We start from the raw sequence: 18,494 nt of genomic DNA, 5'->3' as shown, positions 1-18,494 counted from the left end.
TAGTGGCAGACATTATTGCCCTCCAGAGCAGGAAGGGCTCCTTGTCTGCTTAAGGAGAATCTATTCAGTTCTGAACAGCTCAGTATTTTAGTGAAGATAATTGGTCTTTCTAAAATAAAAGGAAAAATATGAAAGAAATTTGCAAGGTGATGCAACACACAAGACAAGCCTGCACTTGTCCTATTATTAGTATAATATGTACTTGAAATATATATGATCCTGTTATAAAAATAATCTTCTCTCTTACATTGCAGACCTTGTTATTTAAAGGCAAAACATAGCAACCCCGGCAGGTAAATTGCCCAGTGTTATGTGTCATCAAGTATCACCTCCCATTTAGTTTTCTATAAAAGCCATTACCTAGCAATGATCACAGTGATAAGGCAACTTGTTACCCATTCCTTCCTTTCTGAAATAAAGCACAGCCTCATGGACCAGCGTGGAAGATTCATTCAATCGGATGCTAAAGGTATGAGACTAGACATATTACAGTGCTTTACTCAGAGTTTTGTTACATTTTGGCAGTTTTTTTCAGGACTGACAACCAAAATGAGAAAATCTGTCTCCTTTCTCTTGTAACCTTGTCTAAAATAGCAGTAGTGTATGTTTTCAAGGTATAAAGAAGATGGGAGAGATGAAAGAACTTGTAGAAAAAAACCCGTACACTTAAGGAGTGGGGAAAAGTCTCTAGCTATTGGTCCTTTATGCATTCAGAATAAAGCTAACACAGTTTTAACTAGGAAATTACTTCTCTGAATGATACTGTACCTTAATGATTTTTAGATTAAGGCAAAGAGGAAATCACAAATCTATCTAGACTAACTAACCATTGTACAGAGACCACATATAACCTTCCTGAAATAATTCCTTCCAGGTAAAAGCTCTGAAAATGAGCTATCTTTTTAAAAGCCATTCTTTTTTAATATGTTCATTAATGAAAATCCAATCACAATTAAACATTGGGAATACAAAAATAAAAATTTTGTACCTTATTTCTGCTATGCAAGAGCTTAGCTTCCAGTTCTTCCCACTGGGTCCTGTTACTTCTTTTTCCCCACTAGATCAAAGAGCCTATTACTATTACCTATCAGTTCCCTATACAAGTAGTTATAGACTGTCACCAATTACCTGCTAACTGAAGATAAAAAAAGTCTTTAAATTCAATTTATAGAGTTAACATTAAAGATACCGTGAATTTCTGAGGTTTTTATATAAGCTCGCAATAGTATGTCCCTGGCCATGTATCCCTGGTTATACATGCAGGGAAGTAATTTCTTCTTGAACAACATTGACTGGAAAATCAAGTTTATCTGACTAACTGTGATGGTTCTTGGGGCTTCTCCAGTAATCAGTGTTTCCTGAGGCAAAGGATCTGCAGCCCATCCTGAACGTATGAGCTACCTTACTAGTTTTTACATGCATGTTCTATATTTGGCTCCAAATATGTGGTTTGCTCCTGGACCTGGATTCCTCTCATTTAGTTACCTCACTTCTTTTTTACTTATCCATCCTCTACTCTTTGGATCTTCTATAAATATTGGTTTTATTCACATCTTTGATAATAATATTTTTTATTGTACTGCCTACATTAAATGTACTTTTTATTGCTACTAAAAGAACATAGGACTCTCAAGACCTTATTGTCTAATATGTCTAAGGCCTTGGAAGACCTTACTGTCTATCTAGCAGCAGCTTGGATACTCTAACTCACTTACAGCTAGTTCAGCTGTGTTGATTACACAGCCTTAATCCACACACACAGAGCCTAAATTTTGCACAGCATAGGATGAAGGGTTAATCATTTATAATCTCACACCCACCTATTATTGTGGTATACTGTTCATTAACTGGGACCTGGAATAACCATTCTATTATTAATGATATATCACTGGAATGTACCTATTCCTCATAAACAGACCAAATCCCAAAATAAATGGCTACTCCTGACTTACACATTTCATATTATTTTCCAATCCACCATGTGAGAAACTTCATACCAGAAAATTACCACTTGACCCTACGTAGAGTAGTTAACAATCTTTTTTCTTTCTTCCTTTCTTTCTTTCTTTTTTTAATTATAGCATTTTCTAATGAACTCTGAAAGTAGAGTAAGGATTCTTAAAGACACTCATATAGTAGTGCTAATTCCTCTGGTGAAAGACAGCAATGAGAGCAGTGGTATGATATTAGATAATCTTATGCATTAACAGCAAAATTTTCACTATCAGATAAAACATTATGTATACTTACTGTAGTAGCTATACCCAAGAGCTGAAGTACAGTTTAATTACATATTTGCATAGCTTCTAAGTTACACTTCTGCTGATTAAGCTAACTAGTGGGTTTTGGTGGCAATGGACTTTTATGTAGGGATATGCTATCATTCTCTTACCTAGCACAGTATGTATAGGAGGAATAAACATACACAGCACTTTCCCTGGAGAAAAGGATCTGACCTGCTTGTGGTCTTTTGTTGGAGTCTACGGGCAGCAGATGCAGACACATGCTAGGAACGTACTTTGTTCTGCTGTTACTCGGGGAGCACGCAGAGTGCTTGTCCCACTGCACACGCGCCAGTGAGAAAGAAGCCTACAGCAAAACCAGAAATCCACTCCATTCCGGTGTGATGTACAAAAGCACATGTGGCTGAACAGCTTTGCAATGGGATCCAATAGTCACTAGAGCTAGGAGAGAAACTTTTGAATAGTTTTCGAGCAGAAAACTGTTTGATGATAAAAAGGGGTCAGAGTAAATTAAACCGGTATTAATCAAAGTTCTTACATAGATCTTCTTTAAAGAACAACATAAAGAAAATTCTTTCCCTTCAGAAACATTTTGAAATCCAGCACCATCTGGGATTTCATTATCACAGTCAAGAGACTGTGCAGAGACCAAAGCAACATCCCAGAGTGCTGATGTGGTCACGATAGCTTTGGCAGATGACTCTTACATCCCTTTGTTCCTTTGCCCAACTGTAATGGCCTCAAGTTAATCAGTCTTATAAAGGGTATATTCTCTTCCTACCATGCATGCCACACTATTAAATCTATTTTTTGGTTAAAAAATTGAATTAGAGAAGCATTTAATTGCTGTTAAACACTGATCTATATAATAGATTTTCAGGTTCTTATTATTATTGTCTCACAAACTTTCTTTGATTTAGTGTTCTTATGGACTTCCTTAATGACAAAGTAGTTGATAACAATTGGTAAATGAAGCACTTTGCAAAGAGACTGGTCCAATTATGACTAGACACAGGAAAGGTCTCACTAAGTTTCCCTCATTTGGATGTTTTGAGAGAGAACATTCTCTTCAAATCCATGCCCAAAGGATCACTCAGCAACAAGCATAAGAAAATTACGACATTTCCAGGTATTGATTATATTCATTACTGTATAGCTCTTAAACTTGGAATAAAAAATATTTTGGTCTGGTTTGGGTTTTTTAACATCAGTTTGTAGAAAACATGGGGTAAATGAAAACTAAAACCATTCCTGTTTCAAAGTTATGGAATCAGACAAGTACGAACCTAAAAACCAAAAGAAAGTAGATTTCCTTTTGAACCTTAAACTTTCAAGTTTTACCCAGAAACTTTTAATAGTGAAAGAGTGAAATTTCCTTTCATATCATTCCCTTTTCACCTTATTTCTCAGAGCAAGTATGAAGGACCAGACCTTTAATGGGATGTTACTGTAAAAATCAGATGCTTAGATTTTTACAGTAGGTTCACAGCAACCTGTGGTTTTAGATCACTGAGGTATGTCAAAATCCAATCTTTTCGACAGAAGTGGACTACCAGTTTATATTAATGTGCTTATAATTTTGCATGCTTAAAATATTGCAAGATACAGTCTGTTCTCAGGAAGCACTGAGCTCATCTCTTAGCACACAACTTTTCCATCCTCAGAAGCAAGTTCACTACTTAAAGAGAGAATTTACAATTAAAGAGAAATTTTACAACTGCTTTCCAATATCAAAATTACATGGTTTCCTTTCTTAAGTGCCATTTAAATGCTAATTTTAAAAATGTGTTTTTACTTCGTTCCATATTAAGGAATATTGGAAAAGATACGATTGTACTTAATAAAGAAACTGCTGCCACATTTGGAAGACAGAAGGAAGTATCATCAGGAGTTTGCCTCATCCACTTCATTTCATGGAGTGCATAATATCGTTCAAACACAGAGCAAGACTCGCAAAGTGCTGTGGCTGTTAGTAGTCGCGGGCTGTCTTGCCATTGTTGTTTGGCAAATCTACAGTCGCTTCATCTACTACTTCAGCTGGCCGACCACAACTACAGTGGTAGTTCAGTATGTGGAAAATGTCAAATTCCCTGCTGTGACTTTTTGCAACTTGAACAGGTAAAAGTTATGTTTGTTGTTTTGCTCTTGAGAGACAACACCTCTTTATCTGAAAGCAGTCAGGTTCCACAACTTGCTTGAACAAATCACATAAAACAAGGAAAATATGGCTCTCAGGTGCACATCTTCCACGCCACCACATGAGATTTAAATGAAGAGGAAAATACGAGAATCAAGGAAGGGAGGTTGTCTTTTTAATCTTCCCCCTCCTTCAGATGAACAATTGCACTACAGATTTTTAAGTTTCAAAACATAAGTTGGAGCATAAGTAAAACCTCTCTGGTGTTATTCTTCTGTGTATGAGTGTTGCTTCTACAGTGTAACTAAGGGACAGTCACATCCAAGTTAAAAATAAAAGACAAGATTTGCAAATAGAGGGATTCAAGTAGGAACCTCACACGAATGTAGAAATCTTAGGCAAAGTAGATACTTTTTTTTTTCAGAGGTGCTCAGCCTTTATGAGTTCAGCTGATGTCAGTGGGATTTGCAGGAGGGAAGCATTTGATTTGTCTGGAAGTCATGTACCCAAGCAAGAACTTCACTACAGATTTCTACATTTGAAGATAATGGCCAAGATTTAGATGCAGCCACTTTGGAAACAATGTAATAAACCTATGGCCTGATTTTTAGAGCAAATATGTAATGTAGGAACAGTTTTAGAAATATGAAAACTTTACCCACATTGTTTCCTCAAGAATTGTAAGTTTTCTTGTCTTCTACCTTTTCCTGGCAGAATCAGCCAGAAGTCCAAGTCTTAAATATCTGGACCTGTTCTGCCTCCTTCCCATTGCCCTGCATAAAGCCATCCAGGGTTATAGTGCACAACAGGCACTGCGGATAGAAGTCCCTCTTGATTACAGTGGGCTGTCTATTATAAAAATGCCTCACTTCTTGTAACTATAGTGGCAGCACATTGTAAGTAGTCAGCTACTGAGCACGGCAGTTGTCTGCCTAAGTGACAGTTTGCTGCCACATCCATCTGTTGTTCATGCTGTGCTTATACTTCCCTCCTGTTTTCAGTAACCATTTTTTTTTGTTGGCAGGACAGAGGCGCGCAGATCTACCTTTGTCTTTATTTTTTGACTGAAATTCAATTGTGAAGAGGTGTTCCTACCAATCTTCCTTAAGCGGGGACATTAAGATCTACTACACAAATACATTGCTATGTTTTTAAAAATAGGATTATATAAAATGGCAATTCTAAAGAACATGGCATTGTAGTTTCATTTGTGTTTATTCTCTTTTCAAACTTATAGCTGTTCTGTAAACCCTTACTTTCCTTCAATAAAGGACTTCAATGGTGTACATCAGGAAAGCACCTCCCACACCTCATCACGTTTCTGAGATTTTTCAAGTGGATTCTAGGAGTAAGGATCACCCTTGGTTTATACTACTGTGTCTGTCTCTACACTGGGGTGTAGTGCCTTAGTAAAGCAGGTGTATGAGATTACTGCAAATGCACTCAGAAATAAATTTTCTAAATTATGGAAGACAGCTTTTTTGAAAGGAAGAGCTCCTCCCAGCTAGTTTCCCACAAGTAAATGCAATTGTTCAGCTTGTCGTCAGTTCTACAAATCTGGTTATCGGTTTATGCAGAAGGCTAATCTACTCGGGTTTTTTGGTTTTTAATAAACAACCACACACAACAGAAATGTTTCCAATATGACTGACCAGAATAGCCATGGGAAGGCATCCATTTTCTGTTTTCAGATATGGAAAATACCCTCCTAGAAATGGAGACCATATTGTTTATTCATGTTGTAGACATCAAAGTGCAATGTGGTGGGCAAGAATCACTTATTGTTTACGAGCAGACAACAAATCATGTCACAGTTTTGGCAAGAACAGCCTTGACATCAGTCCTATAACTCTGCAGAACTCCAAGCAATTCTTTCTCCTTTCTGCTGACAGGTTTCAAGCTCATGCAGTAAGCAACCTCAGAATAATTTTTTTAATTTGGAACATTGTGTCTGGAGTTCTCCAAAAATTTTCTATGGAAGATAAATATTCCCAAGAGCTAAATGATTTCCTTCTTGGAAACCAGAAGTTCAGCATCAAAGAGTTTACAAGAAAAAATGGGTTTTATCTGAACAGCAGCACATTGCTAGAATGTGATTTTTTTGGAAAGCCATGTTACCCACAGGTAAATATGTTTATTTTACTAAAACAGTAGCAGGGAGGGGAAGGGGATGTATTCTTACCACTCAGCTTGAGACATCTAGCTTTGCCAGCTGCTCCCCCTGTTTTCCCTTTACAGTCAGCCAATGGAGAAAAAAAGTCCTGCTCTAAATCACCCTGAGGACCCCAATTCTCCCACTGACTGCAGAGACAGCCTGCTGGACTCTCTGAGCTGTAAAATGGGATTTCAGTCTAAATTGCTCTCTGCCTAGTGCCATTTCTGCACAGATAGCAGCCTTTGAAAGCTGTATCTAACAACCTTTTCCATAAATGGCCTATAACGAAGGTCAGTTTGAAAGGAGTTTTTTGTATTACATGACTGCGTAGTTGTGTTCTTGAGGTCAAGATATAGACAGGGAGGCTAACTATATGCAGAGTCCACAGGAATTTTACATAATGAAGTGAAAATAGCCCATCTTCAGGAATTTCAGACAACAGCCAAAGAATATGATCGTCCCATTTTTGCGTCAATTCTTCCATAGAGCAATTCCCAACTTAAATAGAAAATGTGAACCAAAAAGTCAGGCCTGTATTCTTCCAGATTAATCTAACCTTTAGATATGGTGTAGCTTCTAAAATTAGGCATTGGAGAGTTCTCTTAACTGAAAGACACTAGTGCTAATAACTAAAACTAAAGCAATGAGATGCAGTCATATTAAATGATGAGGTGGCTTTGGGAAAAAATGCAAATGCTGTCCTTTCATATGTAACATGACATTTAGTTTTGAAACAGCCATCACTAAACATCTACTGAAAAAATTAAACAAGTTGGTTTTGAAAAAATAATTTCTATATAATATAACAGGTATAGAAAAACAAGGTGACCTCATTAAATGATTCTAAGCAGCTCATAGGTATTAATAAACAATGTGAAATTTCTCCTTTAAACTTCATTTTCTATAGAAAAGGATGAAATCCTTTTGAATATTTCCATCAATTACCACTTTTCCGATTGTAATATTTAGCACTGCCTTTGGGGCAAAAAGAAAACCAAAACCAACAACAACCCCAGTAGTGCATCTCTTGCATTGTAATTCACTAAGGAAACCTCAGGTGACCTTTCTTTCATTTTACTTTTCCCTATTTTCCTTTATTGAAGGATTTTGAACATGTTTTCACTGAATACGGAAACTGCTTTACTTTTAATTACAATGATCTTCCAGCAAGAAGAGTGAGTTTGTCTGGAAGAGGCTTACATTTGCTTTTTGATGTCCAACAGGTACAGCTATCCTAATGATTATGAACAACAAACCATGTAATAACTTATAGATGAGTAGAGGTGTTTGGGTTTGGGTTTAGGTTTGGGTTTTTGTTTGGTTTTACACAGACCTTCAGAATTTCATGCACAAAATTCTGTATCAAGACTATTTCTGAGTGAGAGGGCATTTTAAAGGAAAGATCTAATAGATTTTAAAAGTCAGAATTATTTTTGACTCTGTCCCCCGCTAAGTGGTTCTGAAAGTTGCGAGTGAGCATATCTATGTACATATACGCAGTTCACCTACAATTGAAACACATCATCAGAGCAGTAATTTAATATTATACAAGCACTTTGGGATAACACCATTTCATTTTAATAAAAGGCCCAGTAGGGAAGGTCATATGGTGCCAATTTCTATGTAGTACTGAATTCTAGTTGCAGCAGCAGCAGCTGTAAGTGCTCAGTGCCAGCTAAGATCTGGTCTTCACGCTGTGAATAGTCTCTGATGTTATTAGAATTGTCTGTGACCAGCAAACCCTAGAAAACTCAGGGAATATCACCTTGTGAGATCAGGGAAGAAAACTCAAATCTAGAGAGATAAATTACATAAATGACTTAGAAATTCACTTTTGTTCTGTAGGAATTATGAGACAGGAGTGACAGGAGAGAGTAATGGAAAGTTTGCTGAAACGTGATGTGTAGTTGCAAGTAAAAGGAACGAATATCCAAGTTATGAGTAAATGTTCATCTATGCCTTCTTGCTTTTGAAATTGGCAGATGACAGAAGCAATAAAAATCCTCAAAGTTTATAGTAACTGGAAGGAAACCCACAGAGGTAATCGACAAAGGAAATTCAAGTCAGTTTGCTTCTATACTTTTCTGTAAATTGCCAAAAATGTGACTAGAGATACAAGACCAAATAAAAAAGCATAGTACCATTTCAAATATAGCTAAAGCTTCAGATGGTAAGCAAATCCAAAACTATTTTAATTAATTCTTTTTGTATCAGGAAAAATTCACTGATGAACCTGCTCTTGGTTATACTGATGCTGGTATAACTTTTGTTATCCATTCACCCAAAGAGCTTCCACGCTTTGATGGTTTAGGTTTATTAACACCGGTTGGCATGCATGCACAGGTCTCAATCCGTCAGCTGAAGGTAAGGACTTTGTCCATCAAGTGGAAATATTGGTCTTTACTGTCTCTAATTCTCTTCTGAAGGGTGACAATGAATTAGACATTTTGGAAGTGAAAATATTTATGATGCAAAAGTGATTCCTAAAAATAATATTTCCTCCAGACACAAACAAAATTACTGCTATTTGAGGGGGGGAATGTGATTGGTCTTCATAATCTGTATCTATTAAAGTTAGCCTTTCTTTCCTAATATCTTACAGTGTCGCTGACATATAATGGTACAAGGATACCGCAGCATTGCCCCATCAACACAATCTGTTACCATTAAGGTTGTCTTGGATTCCTAGTGGAATCCAAGTGGAGTGGACTACCCTTCTGTACCAGCCTGTCTGATCAGGTTCTACTTTTACTGTGAGAGGAGATAATTTTATAATCCCAAAAGCACAAACTGTAATTCCTTCCAGTTAAATCACAATGTTACTGTTTATGTCTTCAACAGGCTTCCTTCAGCACTTTAAAATGTGAGAAAATAATATGGAAATTTAAAACAGAGACAAAACCCCTGTATCTTCTGTTATTATTACCCTACAGTCAATTGTCCAAGAATACCCATGGGGAGAGTGCAAGCCTGATATAAAGCTTCAGTACCACAAGATTTATAGTATTAATGGATGTTTGCAGGAATGCAAAGCCCGGTACATACAGGACTGGTGTGGCTGTTTGCCATTCGTTCTTCCAGGTATATCACCATACCATACACTGAACATCTTGCTAGGAGACCTCACCTGCTATTGAACAGCAAAGGAGATGGGGCACATGCTTGAGGGATATCTACAGCTGGGATTAATTAAAATTATGTAAATTTGTCTTTTTTTTTTTTTTAATTCAGAGAAAACAAGCAAGATATTTAGTGAGCTCTAGACCTAGCATGGGGTCACTAGCTATTCTTAGGATATAGACAAAAAACTTGACAGAAAAGATTATGCCTCAGGGCTGGGAGACAAGTCTATAGTCTTCAACCTGACTTCCTAAAGAGCTGGAACTAAATCCATAAGAAGTCATAGATTTTCACATGTACCACTGAAAACCTGCTTTGCAGGTGTTTAGCAACCGCAGCAGAACTGATTGTTTGAAGACAGAAACCGAGGTCCCCCACATGAACCATGGAAAGAGTCTGGCACCAGAAGACAGCTCTGCAAAAGCCAAAAGGCTGCATGGAGCCGGCTAATTAGCCCGAAATGCAGAGTATAGGTGTATGCTGTAATACTCCCTTCAAGAATCCAGGCTTCTTAATCACTCTAGAAATGTAAAGCAGTAACACTGAGCCCTGATCAGTCTCCTCCCTCCCACCTTTTCAGCATTAAAAGTAATGATGATACTGTCACCTCTTTCTGAAGCAAGAGCTGGAACACAAATCTCTGCTTTCACAGCTCTTTTTTCACAATCAGTGGGCAAGAAAGCCACTGTCACGCCTGCACTTTCTGACTCAATGTATTTTTAAATATCCCCAAGCAAGGTAGAATGTTTTCACTAAGGGGGATCCATTAATGAGTAATCTTTAGCCTGTTTGTTTGACAACCTCTTGGAAAGGAGGTTGGCAATCTCCTGGAAACTCTCATGGAAAGGGGTTTGAGAAAGAAATTAAGTCTAGGTCTCCAATACCCAGGGTGAGAGCTTTATACAGTGGCAGTTAGATAAAGGAGGGTAATGCCTTCATTAAATGTGTGCTAAACTGCTAAGTAGTATTTCCATGCCAGGGAAAAAATCGGGGTAAAACTGAGACGACCTGAAATCTAAAAATTTTGCTGTTAGCTCAGGGTGCTATTTTATCTCTTAGGTCTCCAAACAACTCTTGCATGAAGTTCAAAACTTTTGCTGAAACACATGGGGTGTAATCATATATCCTATCTACCCTACGAAATTCCTGGTTTAGCAAGCTAATACAAAGAGTGAGCCACAAGCTTAAAGGCAGTTCTGGCTGGCACACATAATAAAGATGTTTGCTGCAAACATCTAGCTTGGTCTGTTGTCTCTTTTCACTGTGTACGCCTTTTGGTGTTGGTAACAGCACTGTGCCCAACCGAATTGATTTCTCAGTTGCATAACGATAAACATGAAGTGGTGAGCAGGCTTTGAGGACATTACATTTCAGTTTAGTACAAATAGAGCTAAGGGGTAGATTGTTAATTGACATTCCTAAAGTTTGTTGTTTATTTTTAAGGAAATGGAACAGAATGTGATTTGCTGAAGTTTTACAATTGTGTTTACCCAGCAGTCTGTAAGTAATAACTTCATATTCATATTTTCTAATCCAATTCCAAATAGTAGACAACATCTATCAATTAAAACAAAATACTGAAAGTAGTACTGAGAGTACAACCCAGTTCATTTAATATTCTGAAACTAGAGACCAGACAGAGCATTAAATAGATGCCAATTAAAAAAACCCATAAAAATCATTCTAGTAATCAGAAATGGTTTAAAAAGGAAGAATGTTCAATTAATCTGTTTTCAGTTATCAGACCTCTGGCTTGCATTTTTGCATCTTCATGGTATCATCCTTCTAGCTCCAATGCTGTATTATTTTAGTTTGTGACAGAAAAGTGAACAGCACAGTAATAACAGGTTTGCTGACTGATAGAAAATATAATTCAAAATCACTGGACTTTAAGGTTTTATCTTTTGAAAAGTAAAATGAAGTCTTTATTTTCAAAGTGCTCCAAATGCAATTCATTTCCATAAGCAAATCATCTGCACACAGTAGGTATGAAATTTGTAAGTCTCTACAACAGACTTTCTGGAAAATACTGCAAATGGTGATCTGAGAAGTAACTTCTCATGGACTTTATAAAGCCTCCTTTTTAATTGTTTCGGATTCTGCTGTGTCACGTGACTCTCCCTTCCCAAAGGAATGGATGATTAAGATACCAATTAGATTAACAAGTTTGGGGGGGCTATGCAGGGGTTTCTTTCTGTTTTGATTAGGTGTGTGCAACATTCAGGCAAGATCTACTACTATGAACAATGACTGGTTTTCCTATGGCTTTTTTGAAATCAATTCCACTAAGTTCACATTCTTATATAATCCTGATCTTTGATAGCCTGTCATGGTGGAAATACGTATATTATTTTACCTAATGGATATTCTGTGACCAAGTTTCAAAGAAACTACAGAGCAATAAAAAAAAATGATCCCTAAGTCCTATCAAGGGTGGACAGGATTCAGAGCTGGACCCCAGAAGGAACTGGCATCACAGTATTGTACATGGTGAACCTGGCTTGTAGGTGCCTGGTCCCCAGGACCCCAAGTTAGGTGCTAAGTCTCCTTTTACAGTGCAGGAGAGATTAGACAACTGATAAAAAAATCTCAAATGACAGCACACTGATCCAGTATCTGCGGGACCGATCAACCGTTGGTGAGAGCATTTATTTTAGGAACTCTAAAGGCCAGCTATCCAGAATTAAATCAACAACCCCAGCGTCCCTGGAGAGTACCTCAAATCATCAACTAACAGGCTGAGATATCTCCTCCCCTGCAGTTTGCAAAAGCAAAAAGCTGACACACGGACGGAACAGACACCATGGCCGCCACCACACCAGGACAAATAGAGCATCACAAGCAGGAGGTTATGGTACTCATCTTGGAGTGATCATCAGCTTTGGGTGATGGTTTATGCTTCAGGAAATGTTTATGCTTTACCATTTTTCTTCCACATGAATTTTCTCCAGCTTTCCCAGATTTCTATAATGATTACTTTCTGTTAGAGCCTCGTCAGAGGAATGGCTCCCCACTTTCATGAGCAGCCAGACCTGCAGAATTTTGTGACTTCTCTTTGGTATTTGAAGAAACAAAGCTGTCCCTAAGCCCTCTTAGCTGTCTTAAGCCCAATTATCAAATGGCAGGCAGGGTTTAAGGTAAACTGAACTTAGTTTACCAAGATTTTTATGTAGTTATCAGATGATAGAAAACTACAGTTGGCGTTGCTCTAGAAGCTGTTTCTGTGCAGTGAAATGAGCTAGGCAGATATAAAGGCATCAAGACCAAGGATTGTATACCTAAGTATGTAATCAGAAAGCTAGCACAGAACATGGAATGTCTTCTGTTGTGCTACTGTTTATCTGTGGATGAGAAATAATAAGCACATAAATCCCTAATGAAGGCAGAAGGACTTACAGGTGCTGAATTTCCTTGGGAAAAGTGACCCCCCAAAATCTCAACCCTTATTACCGTGCACCAGTTTCCCAAATGCCAGTTACAAATACTTATTTGTTCCTTCAAAACTGGTAAGCATCTGCTTTTTTCAGGATAACTAAACCATACATTTATCAAAGTCAGTTAAAAGTCATTTTTTAAGTTTTAAAAGAAGTATATAAGTTGTGTGCTTTTTCAGAAATATTCTGTAAATTCTTTCTCCTGAATTTTCAGATGATATAGAGATAAAAGGATTATGTACAGTCGGAACCCACAATTCCACTTGTCCTGCCCCATGTGAAGAAACGGATTATCCTACCACTATCACCTATTCAAGTTTTGGAGGAGAAAAAGCCATAAAATACTTTTCTGCAAAACTGAAGAAAAGCCCAGAATATGTCAGGTAATCATGCTTAACACCTTGTCTGATAAAGAAATTACCAATTACTTTTAAGTGTGCTAACAGAGCGTATGATGTAAATATGCCCTTTTAGAAAGGTATTATGTGTGGTATTAATAATGTTGTCTGTGAGATAAAATAAACTCTTAGACAAAATTGGTTAAGATTTATACATATTCATATATATAATATATATACTTAGACACATCTAAGACTTGTGGATAACATAAAATAGATGCTGCAGTTAACAAGTAATGTTCTTAATTACCTTCTGTGTCCTCGATGTCTTACAACAAAGTCTTTTGGTCACTTTTGTAATTAAGCATAAAGAAAGGGCAGGCTTATCAAACCTATCCACAGTCCATGTGAGCAATCCATCCAATAAAGAAGACAAATCTTCACACTTCCGCAACTGAAGTCAATGAACAACTTAAAGGGATGCTATATAAAGTATATAAAGGTGTTCTCCTTTCTCTCACCCCATTCCTAAAGGAAGCTTCATAAGCACTGAAGAGCTAGGTTTTATTGTAGCAATAATGTCACAAGTTTAATAATCTTTTCTATTGTTAGTAGAATTCACTAATACCATTTATATTAGAAAAGTTATTTAGAAAATACTCAGTACAATATTAATTCTCATGAGGTAGCAGAAGAGTGAAATAGCATGGCTCTGTGTAACTGAAAAAGCTACACAGCAGAAGAAAGTAGGTCTATACCCAAAAGAAGAGACCTTCTAGTGTGAAAACATGCCTCAACAGTATTGACTACACCTTTTATCCAGGAAATGGTGTTAGAACTTACGTTATGCATAGAGCTGTGTCACTCAGTAGCAGCACTGAGCTGACAATCTGCACACTTTTAAATTCATAGAAGAAATTTCATATATGCTTATGATTTAATAGAGCATATGTGCCTTACTGTTTCAATGTAATAAATTGATGCCAGATTTCCTTGCAAATACAAGCATTATATATCAAAACATAGAATGATTTATAGACTGAATTGCCTTTTGCTTACAGATGTAGATGTCAGCAGTACAAAAAAGTATTAAGACGGGTGCTACACGAACTCATAGTATCCACAACATCAAAATATGTTTATAAACAACTGTAGAAAATTTGGCTAATAAAATATCTATGAATATTTCTTTGTTTCAGTGACTTCAGTTTTCTTACTCTTGAAGCCATCAGTCTGCAAATGCTTGCATATGTTTAGATGTGAACAGGAACTATATGAATCATAGAACAGTTTGGGTTGGAAGGGACCTTTAAAGGTTATTTAGACCAACCCCCCTGCAATGAGCTGGGACATCTTCAACTAGATCAGGTCGCTCAGAGCCCTGTCCAGCCTGGCCTTGAATGTTTCCAGGGATGGGGCATCTACCACTTCTCTGGGCAACCTGTTCCAGTGTTTCACCACCCTCATCATAGAAAATTTCTTCCTTATATCTAGTCTGAATCTACCTGCTTTTAGTTTAAAGCCTTTACCCCTTGTCTAGGGCTACAGGCCCTATTAAAAAGTCTGTCCCCGATGAAGATTATGAAATTTAAACCTGTTGTTATATGCAAAATATATTAATCCTTTGAGGATGTTTTATCTTTGTTGATTATTTTATTGTCTGTAAATATCATGTGCAACCCAGTAATTATTCAATTAAGCAAGCAAAAATACAGAACATTCCCCTGTTACCAAGCCTTAACCAATAGGAATCCTGCCCACATATTAACAAGTACATATTCTGAACTATAAAATTTAGAGATCTATTGATTTCTAAAGATGTAGGAAGGGAAAAGTTAAATATTTATTGGATAGTTCTGCTAGCAACTCCATGACAACAGTAGGAAGTCTTATTAATAGAAGCTATGACAATGAGATTATTTTTATTACTCAGTAGTGCTACCTGAGTTTTAGAATTATCACCTAAAGAGATAGAAGTGATTATTTTGTACAGCAAATGCTTTATTTTCATGAATATTGTTGATGAGCTCGTTATCACTGTCAACCCAAAAATCTGTAGCTGTTCACACTTCTGAAGAATAATCTCTGTTTTTATTCTTTAAGGTCACAACATTATGTGTGCAATCAGTTTTTGTGTCTGTTTTATTCCACAACCATTATGCTTATATTCTATTTAGGAGTTAGGAAGAATCTTTCTGTAGACACAATATCATAAAGATGAGCCCTTTACTCACACTGAATCATTCCACAGGTCTTGCTCCAACTGAGATTTACCTACCCTTCTGCTTTTGCCGCAGGCAAGAATATAATTAGGTAAGCGAGGCTATTAGCAGAGGATAGAACTCAACGTCCAAGTGTAGGACAAGAGCTCTTCTGCACAAACATGCTCATTGAAATAAGCACCCTTAAATACGCAGTTGCACATAATCAAGAGTGGTAGACTACACTTCCAAGCACTGTATCCACTGTAGGTCAGGATGCTTGACGCTTCCACTCAAGCTTATCTCTGTGACCCTTAAAAAGTAGGAGTCTATCTCACAGTACAGATCTAGAGCTACTTTTTCAACATAGCCTGAAGATCTACTCCTCTGATAAGATCCTGTTATAACTGTTCTTATTAGGACACGTCTTTTTTCTTCAGCCATCTAACTCATTTTGGTAACACTCTTCTAACTGTTCTTTAAAAGACAGCATCATTCTCCCTGAAGTCTGTCCATGCTGATAAATGTTGGTAAAAATAAACAGTACTCCTGACTGTCTCAAGTAATACTGCATGTATTTGTCATTAGGCAGAACCTTGTGCGTATTGACATTAAATATCATGATCTGAGCTACAAAATAACACAGCAGCAGAAGGCCTTGACTATATCTGAGTTGCTGGGTAAGTGAATGTTTAATAATTAATCTAAAAATAAAAAAACCCACACAAACAAACCTTTTTTTTTTTTTATTATTTTCTCACCTCCCAAGTCATAGCCTTTGTGGGCTTCAAAACAAAAAGCAATACCTTTTCTATTATAATGGTAATAATCATGTCTGCCTCCTGGTCATTTTTGATACTATGTCCTGTCATTCCATTAAAGAACCTGCAGTATGGACAGCAATTGAGAGTAAGAATTAAGTTTGGCACTAGTTTACGGCTATATCACACGCAGGACTGTAAGAATAGTGACGTTTACATGATTTGGAGGGGAGAGGGGGAACATGGGAGGAGAAGCAAGAGAACGGTTAAAAAGGCATAGAAGTAGGAAATATTTTAAGTATCTGTTTCACAGTAGGATGTGTTGTGTTGGGCTTTCTTTATTTAGAATTTTAAGAAACACATTAGTCTTCTCCCATAAACATTCTTAAGAATATAAATTCTGTTTCCTTGAAGTGATGGATTATGTATATTGAATTTATTTAACACTTGAACCCAGCAGGGTTTTGTTTGCCTGCTAGACTAAACCAAATGCTTAGAATGACATATGTTTATTTCCTTCTATTACAGCTGATGTAGGTGGCCAGCTTGGATTGTTTTGTGGTGCCAGTATGATTACAATCATAGAACTGCTCGAGTATATTTTTACTAACTTCTGTTGGATGTGCATCTTTCTTCTATTGAAAGCTCCTGAAATGCCTCAATGGAACAATCCATCCCAGAACCAACCAACATACAAAGAAAAAAAGAAGGGACTACAAGAATGTTAGTGGCTTGCAGAAGCACAAAACCAATTGTTTCTGCAGCTTCCCTTCCTTTTTAAGATACAAAGGAGACAGTAATATTTTGCATTGCTCCCTTCCCTGCACTCATTCTTTCAGCTTCTTTTAATGCCTAGAACTACCTAACTGTGCTAAATAACTTTAAAGAGTGAACTTTGGAAAGTCTCACTTTCTTTCTCACGTAAAGAAAAATGTAATCTTTACCTAGAATTTTATTTTAAAGAATTACCAATTTTTTAAAATAGCATAGCAAGGGATACTGACATACAATGCAATTGAGCATTTCTGATCCAGTTCTTAAATATTCTGTATTTTGAGTGAGGAGAAATAATATGCATGCCAAATTAACACACACAAGTTTCTTAACCACCATAAAGGTGGAGCATTGCTATGCTGAAAAAGCAGATTCCTTATATAACGATGAAGTCTTTGCTAGTAGCTTACCACTGTTAGCAGTTCCAGTGAAGGACATTGTAGCTTTGCCTATCAGAATTAGAAGCGTGCCCAATAACAACTTCTACAGCGTATTATTTGTTTGTCTGAAATGCATCAAAAAAATAATCTCATGAGTCTGCCAACTACTATAGAGAACCGTAGGGCATCTGAGTGGATGGCAAGTGGGCAACCATAGGCCAAGTTCAGCATTTAATGTCATGAAAGATGATAATAAAGACTAAAGGCTTCATCTAAGTCTTACTAAAAATCACTGAGAGGAAGAATTTTGTGGCTTTGGTGCTGAATGAGGCTTCTTGAATGTTTATTCCTTTAAAAGTGTTCAGAAAAGCTTCTGTGCTTTCCTATGGCTGTGTGGGCCTATGGAGCAGTACTGGTTTAGAGTTTTATGTTTTTAAAGACGGCTTTGGTGATTAGATAAAATTCCAAAGATGTGTAATAGTGTAGTGTAAACAGACTGTCTCCCCCCCGACTAAAGCTCATAGAACAAGAAATATGCACTGGAAGGGGGTGTTGCATTCTTTTTAATTACAACATCTCAGTAAACAGCATAATAATTTTAAAATGTGAGAGTTAATAGGACAGGATAATTTCACTTTATATAATGAAACTATACAGTGTATCTTTAATACATTTCTTTCTCTAAATAGGTCTCTGAATACAGTTCTGAACAAAACCATGCTTGCCCAAGTCTCCTGCCAGAGTCTATCAATCAAAGCTTCTGATGCCTTTGGAGGTATCAAACAGAGCCTGGATGGAAACACTTCAGGAGAGTTAGACACAAAACAGTCTTATAAAAGATGCACCCAAGACTAATTCTAAGACTACATGATAAAGGATTATCCTGATTTGAAGCATTGGCTTCCATTCAATTAACTATATATAATAGAATAGATATCTGTTTATTTGAAA

General features: G+C 36.9%; 1 protein-coding gene across 1 annotated transcript; it reads left to right on the top strand.

Annotated features, from left to right (window-relative positions):
- Positions 1–366: 366 nt before the first annotated feature.
- Positions 367–17,981, top strand: ASIC5 (acid sensing ion channel subunit family member 5). Its single transcript, XM_052781006.1, has 10 exons — positions 367–469; positions 4,055–4,361; positions 6,273–6,504; positions 7,639–7,758; positions 8,750–8,899; positions 9,469–9,616; positions 11,099–11,155; positions 13,304–13,472; positions 16,217–16,308; positions 16,918–17,981. The coding sequence occupies exons 1-10, from the start codon at positions 367–369 to the stop codon at positions 17,115–17,117; spliced, it is 1,578 nt and encodes a 525-aa protein (XP_052636966.1). The 3' UTR covers positions 17,118–17,981.
- The last annotated feature ends 513 nt before the right edge of the window (positions 17,982–18,494 follow it).

The sequence above is a fragment of the Harpia harpyja genome, chromosome 2 (assembly GCF_026419915.1).
Source record: "Harpia harpyja isolate bHarHar1 chromosome 2, bHarHar1 primary haplotype, whole genome shotgun sequence".
NCBI classification, from domain to species: Eukaryota; Metazoa; Chordata; class Aves; order Accipitriformes; family Accipitridae; genus Harpia; species Harpia harpyja.
This window is presented reverse-complemented; position numbering and strand designations above follow the sequence as displayed.